Here is a 13,905-nt window from a genome sequence, read left to right as displayed (position 1 = left end):
GAAATGAAAGCATGTCTGCACAAAAATTTGTACATGAATGTATAAGCAGCAGCATTATTCATAACTGCCTAGAAGTGGAAACAAGCTGATGAATGGATAAATACAATGCAATATTCCTTAGCTATTAAAAAAAGATATGAAGTACTATTGCCTGGTACAACATGGATGAACCTTGAAAGCATTATGGTAAGTTAAGGAAGCCAGTCACAAAAGACTGCCTGTTAAATGATTTGATTAACATAAAAGCCCAAAATAAGTAATTCATTGAAACAGAAAGTAGAGGAGTGTTGTTTAGGGGTGGAGCAAGGAGGGTCAGGGAGATGACAGTTAAAGGTACAGAGTTTCTTTTACAGATGATGAAAAGTTTCTAAAATGATTCTGCCATTGATTGCATGTATCTGTAAATATACAGGAAAATCCCTTGAATTAAGCTGGTTAATTTTATGCCATGTGAATTACATCTCAATAAAGCTATTCTTGAAAAGGTGTGTAAGTAAGAGAATTTTTAGTTGGAAAACATGGAAAAGTGCTAATAGCAAAGAGGAAGTTCAAAGAAATTTTGGGAAAATTTTAAAAGATGGGAACAGAATAATGGGGTGAACCTCCATAAAATTGGGTATCAAGGTTCTAAGAGAGAAGGAAATATGCCCAGAGCATTCTCCATCGCAAAAGCCTAGCCTCCGAGGTTAAAAACTTTACCAGAGCCTTATCCCACCTGGAGGGAAAGTCATTTACCCAACTCCAGCCCCATGTGGTCTCCTTGTCTCACCTATGGGGAGAAAGAAAGCACTAAGAAACACTTAAGACAAAGGGGTACAGTTTCTCTTGAAGACTGAGATTTAACCTAAGATTATAGAGCTTCCCTGGTGGCTCAGATGGTAAAGTGTCTGCCTACAAGGCAGGAGACCAGGGTTCAATCCCTGGGTCGGGAAGATCTCCTGGAGAAGGCAATGCCAACCCACTCCAGTATTCTTGCCTGGGAAATCCCATGGACAGAGGAACCCGGTAGGCTATAGTCCATGGGGTCGCAAAGAGTTGGACATGACCTCACTTCACTTCACTATAGAACACTTCCCTGCCCACATACCTTAACACCACCCCCTCATTGGGCTGTAAAAACACTGTGGAAAACACTGTAACAGAAATGAAAAATATCTTTTATGGACTCAACAGTAGACTGAACACAGGTGAGGAAAGAATTAATGAACTTGAAGAAATGTCAATAGAAACTTCCTAAACTGAAGCTCAAAGAGGAAAAGAAGAGAAAACAGAACAGAATATTCAAGAACTGTGGGGCCATTCTAAAGATCTAACATACAAACACTTGCAATACCAGAAGGAAAAGAAACAGAGGACAGAAGGAAAAGTTTGAGTGCTAATAACTGAGAATACTCCAAAATTAATTACAGACACAAAACATAGACCCAGAAAGTTCAGAAGACACCAAGCAAGATAAATGCCAAAAATCTACACCCAAGCATATCATAATAAAACTGCATAAAACCAAAGGCTAAGAGGAAATCTTATAAGAATTCAGAGTGGATGGAACACCTTACCGGTAGAGGAGTAAAGATAAATAACAGACTTCTCGGCAAAAAGCTTGCAGCCAAAAAGAAAGTAAAGTAAAACATTTGAAGTATTGAAAGAACAAGAAATCCCAACCTCAAATTCTATATCCAAGGAAATTATCTTTCGAAGTGAAAGAGAAATAAAGACCTTCTCAAACAAAAACTGAGGAAACTCCTCACCAGCAGATCTGCTTTGTAAGAAATATTTGTAAAGGTTTTTCACAGAGAAGAATAATGATCTATGTCGGAAACTCAGATCTACATTTTTTAAAAAAGGAAGTGTGTCAGAAAAGGAATAAATGAAATCTATTTAAAATTATTTTAAAATGAGTCTAAGAAAATTATACAGTAAAAAATACTTTATAAAACTAGCCTTTTAAGGGCAAGGATGCTCAATATTGGATTCCAAATTCCTTTCATTCTTGCAATGTAAATGCATTGATCTTTTCAAACTTTTCATAAAGACTGTTATATAGACAAAATTTTTTCTCTTTTTTCCATTGTAAAAATGAAGGATCTGAGTCCTGGATTTGGTACGACACTGGGGTGGGTGGGGGGGGGGGTGGTGATTAAAGGAGTAGACTCACACAGAGAGAGGAATAATGGGAGCCAGGGGTGACAAGGAATAGAAAACCAGTAAAAATTTCAGTCTTGGGAAAAGAATCTTGGGACAAACCTAGACTTTCCAATGGACTTGAGTGGGAGTTAAAGGCAACCTTATGTAGATTTTAAGGAGTTGAGTAACCTTCAAGTAACAAGTTGGTTACATTCATATTAAATATATATTTAAAAATTACTTACCTCTAATGAATTTGCATTCAATTGGATACGAGGCATTTGACCTGATAACAGTTTACAGGAATAAGCTACAAAGAAAGAAATAAAGAAGTCATATATCTGAAGGCTCAGTGCCTTCCGTGAGCTCATTTAAAAAAAAAATCTATTTATATTCTTCCTTTATCATACTTTCTGCCTTATGACTATTTCAAAGCCCAGTGGCTCAGCACAAAAACTGAGCAAGAAGCAGCAGATGGATAAATTTCTGATAATTTTGAAAATTAAATTTTTTTACATCAATAACTGATGATTCTTATGGGACAAATTTTCTAAAATGATTTAAATCTTCATATAAATCAGTTTCATGAGAGTTGGAATTTAAATATAAATTTATACAGTATCATTTTAATGTTTTCTTTGAAATTTCCTGAAACTTGTGTAGGTTTCGAAAACAAAAGTAATTTCCTGATTTGTATATAATTCAAAATGCCTATATGTATGTTTTCTACTGTAGTCAGTACAATTACAAGGAGAAAATAATTTTTCAAGGCTCTTCATTAATTTTTGGTTTATCTGACACTTCCTATGTGACACTTCCTATGTAACACTTCCTGTGTTCTTTTCCACAGAATATGATTATCATTAAATTCCTATTTTGAAGGTATTCACTTTGTCTTGTTATATTTTGCAAAACTAGAGATACTAAGATTTTCAAAGAATTCTAGTGACTTCCTGACATATGTTATTGTAATTTCCACTTACATTTTGTAATAAGTTACTGGGGAAGTTAACTGCCTGAATGCTGGCAGCTCCTGTCGTAGCAGTCAGGTTAGAAAGTTAATATTTGTGCAGGTGCTCAGGGACACAAACCAGACATAGATGGGAAAGCCAGCTTCCCACCAAGGATCCCGGTGCTGCCCCCATGAGGAGCCCTCTTCCCTGAAGCCACTGCTGCCCACACTGGCTGAATCCAAACAAAGGCTAAAAAGTTTCCATGTATTATGACCAAAATGCAAATCAAATCAGCATGCAAGTTCTGAGTGCTTACTGGTACCCAGCTTTATGCTGGCTGCAAAGGAAGATTTACAACAGAATATGTGATAAGCCTCTTAAAACCCAAGGAAGCAAAGCTAACACAAAAGAAAACAAACCACACATACATTCCAATGAATGTAACCAAATGTAATTGTACATTTGCTGCTGAAGTCAAGAGGCCGCGGATTCATGTGGAATCATGTTATCAGAAAACTTTCAGAAGCTAATAGAACTAGAAGCTGGTCTAGGAAATATGTTAAAAATGTGTGACAGTAGTTTTTATTTCTTGCTGTTGACAAAAAACAATCCTAACATATTTGTTTCTGAAAGTAAGCCTCCTGCTAAATTCTTAGCCAAATTTTGTTTGAAACCAGTGTCAAGACTATATGGAGCCTTTTAACTGTACCATGTTAGCCAACTTTAGCCTCTGGAGAGATGATGGTAGTTAAAACTGCCACAGTATTCATAAAGGCAGGAGCTAACATCTATGAAGCCCTCACTCTATCTAATACACCAGCTTAGAAAAACCTTCACAGACTCCCTTCCACATAATCATCCCAACCAGCAGAGGTGTATTGCGACCGTTTTAATAATGAGAAAACTGAGGGTTAGAAAAGCCCACAAAGGCACGGGCTCATAAATATAGAGACAGAAGATTCAGGTTCAAACCTTGGTCTTTATAACTCTGAAGCCTGACTTTTCAACCATTATGCTTGCTATGCATTTCTCTTCAATGATGTTGGCTCTCAGAACCAGCTCTCAATCTTTTTTCTCTTTGAATTATTCCTCAGCCGTTCAAACTCATGAAAGGAACACGAAAGCTCTCTAACTAAAGCCTATTGCTTTTCTGGGGGAAAAAGCAAGAGCTCAGAAAGCCTCTAAGAAAACAAATTATATCAGCATACACCAGGCAAAGTTGACTGACTCTATCTTTCAATTGGTCTCCTCTGCATAAGTAGCCTCGAAGGGGAGCAGTAAAGTCCAATCTGAGAAGGAAATGGCAATCTACTCCAGGATTCTTGCCCGGAGAATCCTGTGGACAAAGGAGCCTGGTGGGCTGCTGTCCACAGTGTTGCACAGAGTTGGACACGACTGAAGCTACTTAGCATGCATGCAAACATTGGAGAAGGAAATGGCAACCCACTCCAGTGTTCTTGCCTGGAGAATCCCAGGGACAGAGGAGCCTGGTGGGCTGCTGTCTATGGGGTCGCACAGAGTTGGACACGACTGAAGTGACTTAGCAGCAGCAGCAGCAAAGTCCAACCTAGGACCCAGAACTTAAGGTCGGAGGATAGCAACCTGCACTCAGTCAACAGACATATATTGTTTTGCCCTTACAACATGTTACACATTAAGCAATGGTTATAAATCAGGATATTTCATATCAAAGCACAGAATTGCGATTATCTTCTAAGAGCTAAAAACCTGTGCCAACAGTGGGTACTCATTTCCAGAAGGCATGGCTGCTCTGGCTGCCCCTCCAGGGGGGCCAGTGCTCCCCCATGGACTCCCCCTCCAACGTGTGTGTCGCCTTTTCCCTACACATGTATGATTGTCCTCTGCCCACTACATGTGTGTTCTGCCCTTCACTCTAGTTCTGCCGGTTCTTCCCTGTGTTTTCAATCCCTGCTCTAAGAAACTGGAGACAGTTTCCCTTCTTTTTTCAAAAGCACCATGGTTACTAAACAGTGATTTGAAAATATGTACAATTCAATAAAGCAGTTATTCAATCAATCCAGTTATTGAACGCAACTGGATTAATGCAATCCAGTTATTCTGAGTAAGGGGTCCTTCATGTGAATTGTAGATTTCTGGTAACAAAAATAAGTCTCTTTCGATAAGGATAAAAACTCTGCTCTTAACAGTAACTGCTGGGTCTCATCTAGGTTGAGTTTCAGTCCTGAGCCAAAGAGACTATTGAAGTCTCAGGTAAAACCAATGGTTTCAGGTAGTGGACCTGGCAAAGATGTAATTGAGGAAGGTGGTAAGAAAGCAATTGTCCCTTTTTATGGTGCGGGGCCAGCTGAGCCTCTTCACAAGATATGCACTAAGTTACTGTGGTCATTGACTGCATGGTTCTCAAGGAACATGGCAAGGCACATTAAAGCAGAAATGTGAAAGAGCTGGAAAAAGGATAGCATGTGGATGGTATGTTTCCAAATGTTTGCCAGATGGATAAGTGACTGCATGGTGGTCGGACCTGCTTTGTGAGTCTTTCATAATTACATTAATATCTGACATTCCCAGAGGACTTGCTAAGTGTTTTGCAACAACTTCACAGGAGTTACCTCAGGGCATTTTCACAACTCTATCAAGTAAAAACTATTATCATCCCCAATTTGCAGGCAGGAAACTGATGTTTAGAGATGAAATAGCTCCTTCAAAGACAATCAACACTTCATCAATTCTGTTCTCTTCTGGCTACCACCCCAGGTCTCTGCTCCCTTCACAGCAAAATTCTTTGAAACAGTCATCTACTCTTACTGCACCCATTTCAATGAGGGCTGACAGATTAACCCACCAAATGTGCCCCAAATTTATACTGGCCCTTGAAAAATGCTGGAGGTAGGGTGTTAACCCACATACAGTCAGAAATCCACATGTATCTTTATAATTGACCCTCCATATCTGTGATTCTTGGGCTACAAGGAGTCCCTTAGACAGCAAGGAGACCAAACCAGTCAATCCTAAAGGATCAACCCTGAATATTCACTGGAAGGACTGATGCTGAAGATGAAGCTGCAATATTTTGGCCACGTGGTGCAAAGAGGCAACTCGTCAGAAAAGACCCTAATGCTGGGAAAGATTGAGGGCAGGAGGAGAAGGAGACAAAAGAGGATGAGGTGGTTGAATAGCATCACTGACTCAATCACCAGTAGTCAGGTATGAATGAGAGAGTTGGACTATGAGGAAAGCTGAGCACCAAAGAATTGATGGTTTTGAACTGTGGTGTTGGAGAAAACTCTTGAGAGTCCCTTGGACTGCAAGGAGATTCAGTCAATCCATCCTGAAGGAAATCAGTCCTGAATATTCATTGTAAAGTCTGATACTGAAGCTAAACTCCAATACTTTGGCCACCTGATATGAAGAACTGACTCATTGGAAAAGACTATGATGCTAGGAAAGATTGAAGGCAGGAGGAGAAGGGGAAGAGAGAGGATGGATGAGATGGTTGGATGACATCACTGACTCGATGGACATGAGTTTGAGCAAGCTCCAGGAGTTGGTGATGGACAGGGAAGCCTGGCGTGCTGCAGTCCATGGGGTTGCAAAGAGTCAGACACAACTGAGCAACTTAACAACAACAATCTGTGGTTCTGCATGGTGCAATACTATCATATGTGCCATTGGGGGAAAAAAAATCCGAGTACAGGTAGTCCTATCAAGTCCAAATCATGTGATTAAAGGATCCAATGGAGTCCCTCCCCAATATTTCCCATTACATCCCAGTACAAATGACTGCCATCTCTTGTATAGACTTATACAAACATGTCCTAAATGATCTCCTGCCTTCCATTTACTCCAGTTTCCACACAACAGCAAGAAGATATTTTTAAAACACAAATTAAATCATATCACTCTCCTGCTCAAAACCCTACACATTTCTTCCTGTGGCCTGACAAGCTCTCACCTCTGCTTTGCTCCCCATACTCCACCCATGTTGGCCTTTCCATTGTTGCTCAGATAAGACACCAGAGCCATGTGCTCACCATACATTTGCCTGGAACTTTCCCAGTGATTGCTCCTTCTTCCATTCTGGGCCTCTGCCTCAAATGTCACCTCCCCAATGTGTTTTCTGTCTCATTACCCCTCTGTCCATGACTATTCCATGCTTTGTTTTCAGTCTTAACACTTACTGCAATAACATTACAACAGTTGGTGATTTGCTTGTTAATTTTTTGTCTTGTAGATGTAAGTTCCTTGAGGACAGAGACTTTACTACTCAATTTTTCATTCCCAGATCCTGGAATTTTCTGGCACATAGCAAGGGTTCAATATTTGTTAAATGAATGAATATAGAGTTGACAAATTAGCCGAAACATAGTTTAAAGGGTGTCCAATGAATACAGGGTCATTTCATAATATGTGTTAGTCTAACCAGAGCTGGATACCATGATGATCATGAAAAAAATAATAATTTCAATCCCTTCTTATGATCAACATTTACATATTCATGGCTAAAAGTTGATTTTTAAATTCCTTTTCCTTTTTAAATATTTATTTATTTGGATGCAGTGGATCTGTGTATGTAGTTGTGACATACAAACTCTTTAGTTATGGCAGGTGGGATCTAATTCCCTGACCACAGATTGAACCCAAGCCCCCTGCATTGGGAGTGCAGAGTCTTGACCACTGGACCACCAGGGAAGTTGCTCAACTCCTTTTCCATACATCTGAACCCTAAATACCATCAAACAGTGAAATAATAATAATAATCATAATAAAAACTATAAAGTCAAACAAGTGACATCAGAGCTTAGAAAAAAAGAAACACTAACCCAATATTCTGATAATGATTACAATGTTTATGAATAAACATACAATTCAAACACAGATATTCGGATTCATTCAGGTTTTTCTGTAAGATTTTATGGAAAAACCAAGACCAACTTTTGGCCAAGCCAATATATACTTCATTAGAGAAAAAATATCATAACTTCAAGTATCAAAGGAAAAAAACAAGAAATTGCATATGACTCATGGGCATTCTGCATTCTATTGTTTCAAGACGGTGAAGGAAAGATAAGAGTTTGCTTTGTTTGTTTGAATTCTGTGACATGTGATGGCAAGATTTCACTGCACTATACTTTCCTGAAGAAATAAAAAACTAGTAACTATTAACTATTAACAACCATACATTCTTAACTGTATATTTAGGATACGTATACAACCAGGCTTTTAAAAAACATTCTTTGTGTCTGTTACCTATGTTAATTGCAGTTTCTTGTTTATCTCCTGTCAAGACCCATATTTTTATGTTCGCTTTCAATAGACTTGTTATTGTTTCTGGAACACGTGCTTGAAGGCGATCCTCAATAGCCGTGGCTCCAAGTAGTAGGAACTTCTAGATGTTTTTGGGAAGAGATAGTCATTATTGCTAATTAAAGATAAAAATATATCATTTCTTGGCCTTTTGGCTAAGATCAAGTGTAAAGATAAAAATATTTTATGATGGAATAAATAGAGCAAATTTTGATAAAAAAACATGTCGTCTAATAATTTATTATGCAAAGTCCCATATGTGCATACACTCACACATTTTGTTCTAGTTTCTTCCACTGATCTGTTTGTCCCTATTTCACTATAGGGCTTCCCTCATGGCTCAGGGGTAAAGAACCCACATCCCAATGCAGGAGACACAGGTTCGATCCCTGGGTTGGGAATTTCCATTGGAGGAGGAAATGGCAATCTACTCCAGTATTCTTGCCTGGAAAATCCCATGGACAGAGGAACCTGGTGAGCTACAGTCCATGGGGTCACAAGAGTTGGACACGACTTAGCAACTAAACCACCACCACCATATAATGTATAAACCCTTCCACATGTATAGGCCCTTACTTTTGTCTGTAAGGAAAATTTAATAATTTTCTCCATAAATCTCTTATCACCAGATGGTTTCTAGTTTCTCTTCCTATTGTGAAGTATTGGTCTACCACTGGAGAGAAGTGGTTACAGTGTTATTTGAAAGTAGACTTTTCAAACTCTTTGACAATCACTAAAAACATTTTTAAAGGAAGTATGATTGATATACTAAAAAAGAGAGCAAGAAAGCAGATTATATATAATCCTCAATTAGAACCAAAGAAAGCAGAAAAAAAAGTGGAAAAAAATAAAAAGAAAAAAGTTGGAACAAATAAAAATAGTTACAAATACAGTATATATTAAACTAATCCTCACTATAAACATGGCCTAAATGTTTATAGTGGTCTAAATACACCAATTAAATGAGGGTTAGGCTAGGTTAGGGGCTTCTCAGGTGGCTCAGTGGTAAAGAATCCACCTGCCAATGCAGGAGACGTGGGTTCAATCCCTAGGTTGGGAAGATCCCCTGGAGGAGGGTATAGCAACTCACTCCAGTATTCTTGCATTCCAAGGACAGAGGAGTCTGGTGGGCTACAGTCGATGGGGTCATAAAGAGTCGGACAGGACTGAGCAACTGAGCACACACACACACACACAAATACACACAAGAGGATACTACATATATAATACACAGAAAAGAACAAAGGGAAGATTGGAACTCAGTCATTAGCCCATTTCAGATGATTGTTATATGTTATTCTAGCTTATGTTTCTATAATAAACATGTATTTCTTTTCAGGTGGGAAAAGCCATACAGAGGATAACAAGATTGAAGCGACTAGGATACGATTCAAAACAGGGAAAAATATTTTGAATAGTTTAAAAGACATTTTATGAATTCTCAATACAATAAGGCAGATGTATACTTCAGAAAAAAATTTACCTGAGCTTTTAACATGACACCAAGATATGACTACATTGATAAGCTCATTTTCTTCAAATGTGTTGGCATGGACAACACATATGGGGTACATTACCTGTTCAATTCTATCATAACAGTCTTCCAGACTTTGTATTCTGTCTTGTACCACTGTGCTGGCTTTCTTATACATGACCAGCCACTGCTCATACTCTATTTCAGTTAAGTCTATGTAGGCAACACAGAGAGTTCTCAGACCTGCAAGAGAGAGATCACCTGGTGAGGCTTCCAGTGATTGGATAGAAGTAGAGAATTTGAAAACAAAATCCAAAAGTGTTTCGGAGCCCATGGGACAATAAAGGCCTTCGTGTGGCCCTTCCTGACCCACCTGGTCTCCTCACTCATCCTCCCTCCTCCCCTCCTCCTTGCTCACTGTAGTATCCTCGCTGGTCCTCATATTCCCCAACATTTGGACTTGCACATCCTATACCCAGAACACTTTCTCCTGAGGGCCTGTCATTCTCTCTCCCTTCCTGCAGTCTCTACCTAACTCACCCTACACAGAGAGCACCTCGTCGCTCTGTCCCTTTACCCTGTTTATTTTCTCTCCACAGCACTCCTCACCCCATGACATCATCTATCACTGGCATATTCTCGCAGGACATTAGCTGTCTATGTTTTGTTCACTTCTGCCCTGGAAGCTGAAAACACTGCAGGGCACTATATAGATGCTCAATAACTATTTGTCGAATAAGAGGCTTCAGTTTCCAACATTAAAGTAAGCCCAACAAATGCTGAGATAACAGAAAATTAACTTGAATCCCAAGAAGTTCAAGCTGGGTTTAGAAAAGGCAGAGGAACCAGAGATCAAATTGCCAACCTCCTCTCAATCATAGAAAAAGCAAGCGAATTCCAGAAAAACATCTATCTCTACTTCATCGACTATGCTAAAGCTTTTGACTGTGTGGATCACAACAAACTGTGGAAAATTATTCAAGAGGTGGGAATACCAAACCACCTTACCTGTCTCCTGAGAAATCTGTATGCAGGGCAAGAAGCAACAGTTAGAACCAAACATGGAACAATGGACTTGTTCCAAATTGGGAAGGGAGTACATCAAGGCTGCATATAGTCACCCTGCTTATTTAACTTATATGCAGGGTACATCATATGAAATGCCAGACTGGATGAAGCACAAGCTGGAATCAAGATTGCCGGGAGAAATATCAATAACCTCAGATATGCAGATGACACCACCCTTATGGCAGAAAGCGAAGAGGAATTGAAGAGCCTCTTGAAGAAAGTGAAAGAGGAGAGTGAAAAAGTTGGCTTAAAACTCAACATTCAGAAAACTAAGATCATGGCATCTGGTCCCATCACTTCATGGCAAATAGACAGGGGAACAATGGAAACAGGGAGAGACTTTATTTTCTTGGGCTCCAAAATCACTGCAGATGGTGACTGCAGCCATGAAATTAAAAGATGCTTGTTCCTTGGAAGAAAAACTATGACCATTCTAGACAGCATATTAAAAAGCAGAGACATTATTTTGCTGACAAAGGTCTGTCTAGTCAAAGCTATGGTTTTTCCAGGAGTCGTGTATGAATGTGAGAGTTGGACCATAAAGAAAGCTGAATGCCAAAGAACTGATGCTTTTGAACTGTGGTGTTGGAGAAGACTCTTGAGAGTCCTTGGACTTCAGGAGATCAAACCAGTCAATCCTAAAGGAAATCAGTCCTGAGTTGGAAGGACTGATGTTAAAGCTGAAACTCTAATACTTTGGGTACTGATGCAAAGCACTAACCCACTAGAAAAGACCCTGATGCTGGGAAAGACTGAAGGCAGGAGGAAAAGGGGTCAACAGAGGATGAGATGGTTGGACAGTATCACCAACTTGATGGACATAAGTTTGAGCAAGCTCCAGGAGTTGGTGATGGACAGGGAAGCCTGGCAGGCTGCAGTCCATGGGGTCGCAAAAAGTCGGACACAGCTGAGTGACTGAACTGAACTGCAAAGACATGCCTGAAAAAATTTTTTAATCGGATTGTAATATTTTAGGTTAATTGTGGCAAAACATTCAAACACTTGAGAATTTCCTGTTTCTCTGCAGAACAGGCTTCTCAGGTGGCTCAGCGGTAAAGAAGCTGCCTGCCAAGCAGTAGACAAGGATTCGATCCCTGGGTCCAGAAGATCTCCTGGAGGAGGAAATGGCAACCCACTCCAGTATTCATGCCTGGGAAATTCCATGGATAGAGGGGCCTAGAGGGCTACAGTCCACGGGATCCCAAGAGTTGGACATGACTGAGCCACTGAGCACACACACACACAACTCTCTGCAGAAGACCTATCGAAGTTGTCGTCAATATAGTCCCCATATGCTTCTACCTATTGCAACCAACCTACAGCACAGTTATATTTTCAGAGACCACTAAAAGATCCAAAATGTAAACTTGCAAAATATCCATACTGTCACACAAGACACACATGTGTCTATAGGAAGCAGCAGTTTGTAAACTAAAAGGAGAAAGTGGACTATAGTTTTCAAGGTACTCTTAGTCAGTATTACTCCTTGCTTTTAAAAGCACCTATAAACCTTCCAATGGATGTTGTTCTTATTCAAAACTCACTCAAGGAATGTATTTCATAAAGAGATGGATGATAAGTCAAAATCAGAAGGATAAAAGAATGCAGGAAAATATCAACTATGTCAGCATTCTGAGTTATACACAAAATTATTAACTTCAAAACACACAACACAAACCAAAAAAAAAAACCAAAAAACCTCTCTTTATTTCCAGTTCAGTTCAGTCACTCAGTCGTGTCCGACTCTTTGAGACCCCATGGACTGCAGCACACCAGGCTTCCCTGTCCATCACCAACTCCTGGAGCATGCTCAAACTCATGTCCATCAAGTCAGTGATGCTATCCAACCATCTCATCCTCTGTCTAGAAATAGATAATAGACTGAAGACACTGCTTTAGGAATAAAGGAAGAGCCTACAAATGTAAAAACATACATTTTAGTGTTTGCAACTAAGCACAAAATACTGTTGGAGTGGAAGAAAGGGAAAATAATAAGACTGCCTGGACAGGGCCTGTTTGGGAAACCATTTATTTTTAACCAAACAGAAGGCATACAAGGTCTCACATACCAACAAATTACCCCAAGCACGCACTGAGGCTATAATTTCAACAGTTAAGGACAACATTACAAAAGGGAACTCAATTCTAAATAAGTTTCACTTACCTTCTTTAGCAAAATTTTCCAGATGGACTAATGTCTCCTCCACAAAGAGAGAATTTTCTGAAAGTCTCTCATAAATCACTGAATCCTATAGGAAAAAAAGCCACACAAACACACACTGTGATTAACATCTTATCTAAGCCTGATAATCTGAATTACAAAAACTTTTATCATTTTTTTGTTTTAGCTCATAGACGTGAAGGAGCTCAAGAAGCCCCAGTGAAGGCACAATTCCAGGAAAAAAGATGTTACAAACAGAGGAACAAAGACAAGGAACAGAGCAAATATCTCATGGGGACAATGCACGTGAGAAGCCAGTAAAGCAAAATCTTTACAGCACTGAAAGAAGAAAATGGTCAGCCTAGAAGTCTATACTCAGCAAAAATTTACTTCAAAAGGTTAGAAAAAGTAAAGATGAAATACATATTTTCTTTCTGACTTAGACTGAAAAAATGTATCACCAATAGATCTATGTTATAAGCTATAGTAAAGGAACTTCTTCAGACAAAAGATTATTATACCAGATGGAAATATGAGTCTGAAGAGCGCTGGACATGGTATTGGCATGTGCATACATATATATATATGTGTGTGTGTATATATATATATATTATTTCTCTCATTATCTAATTCTTTTTATTCTAAGAAATTGGACAAAGTTAATAGCTGTAAAGTGTGAAGCTTGTAACATTTGTAAAATTAAAATGTATGACCAGCATACCAGAAGGATTAGGAGAGAGAAATGGAAATATAGAATTATAAGGTTCTTGTACTATATGTGAAGTAATATAATATCACTTGAAGGAGAAATGTAATAAAGATACCTATTATAAGCCACA

The 13,905-nt window shown here is 39.0% G+C and overlaps 1 protein-coding gene across 1 annotated transcript in view; it reads right to left on the bottom strand.

Moving 5' to 3' along the window:
- Window positions 1-13,905, bottom strand: part of LOC133049331 (phospholipid-transporting ATPase IB-like) — a 115,299-nt gene that overhangs the window by 59,767 nt on the left and 41,627 nt on the right. The window contains exons 20-23 of the mRNA XM_061133324.1: window positions 13,070-13,154; window positions 9,941-10,080; window positions 8,307-8,445; window positions 2,370-2,434 (exon numbers count right to left, since the gene is read on the bottom strand). Of these exons, the coding sequence (XP_060989307.1) occupies window positions 2,370-2,434; window positions 8,307-8,445; window positions 9,941-10,080; window positions 13,070-13,154 (429 nt within the window). The remainder of the gene's footprint in view (window positions 1-2,369; window positions 2,435-8,306; window positions 8,446-9,940; window positions 10,081-13,069; window positions 13,155-13,905) is intronic.

The sequence above is a fragment of the Dama dama genome, chromosome 30 (genome assembly GCF_033118175.1).
Source record: "Dama dama isolate Ldn47 chromosome 30, ASM3311817v1, whole genome shotgun sequence".
Classification (NCBI taxonomy): Eukaryota; Metazoa; Chordata; class Mammalia; order Artiodactyla; family Cervidae; genus Dama; species Dama dama.
Note: the sequence above shows the minus strand (reverse complement) of the source record. Positions and strands in the feature narration are given on the sequence as shown.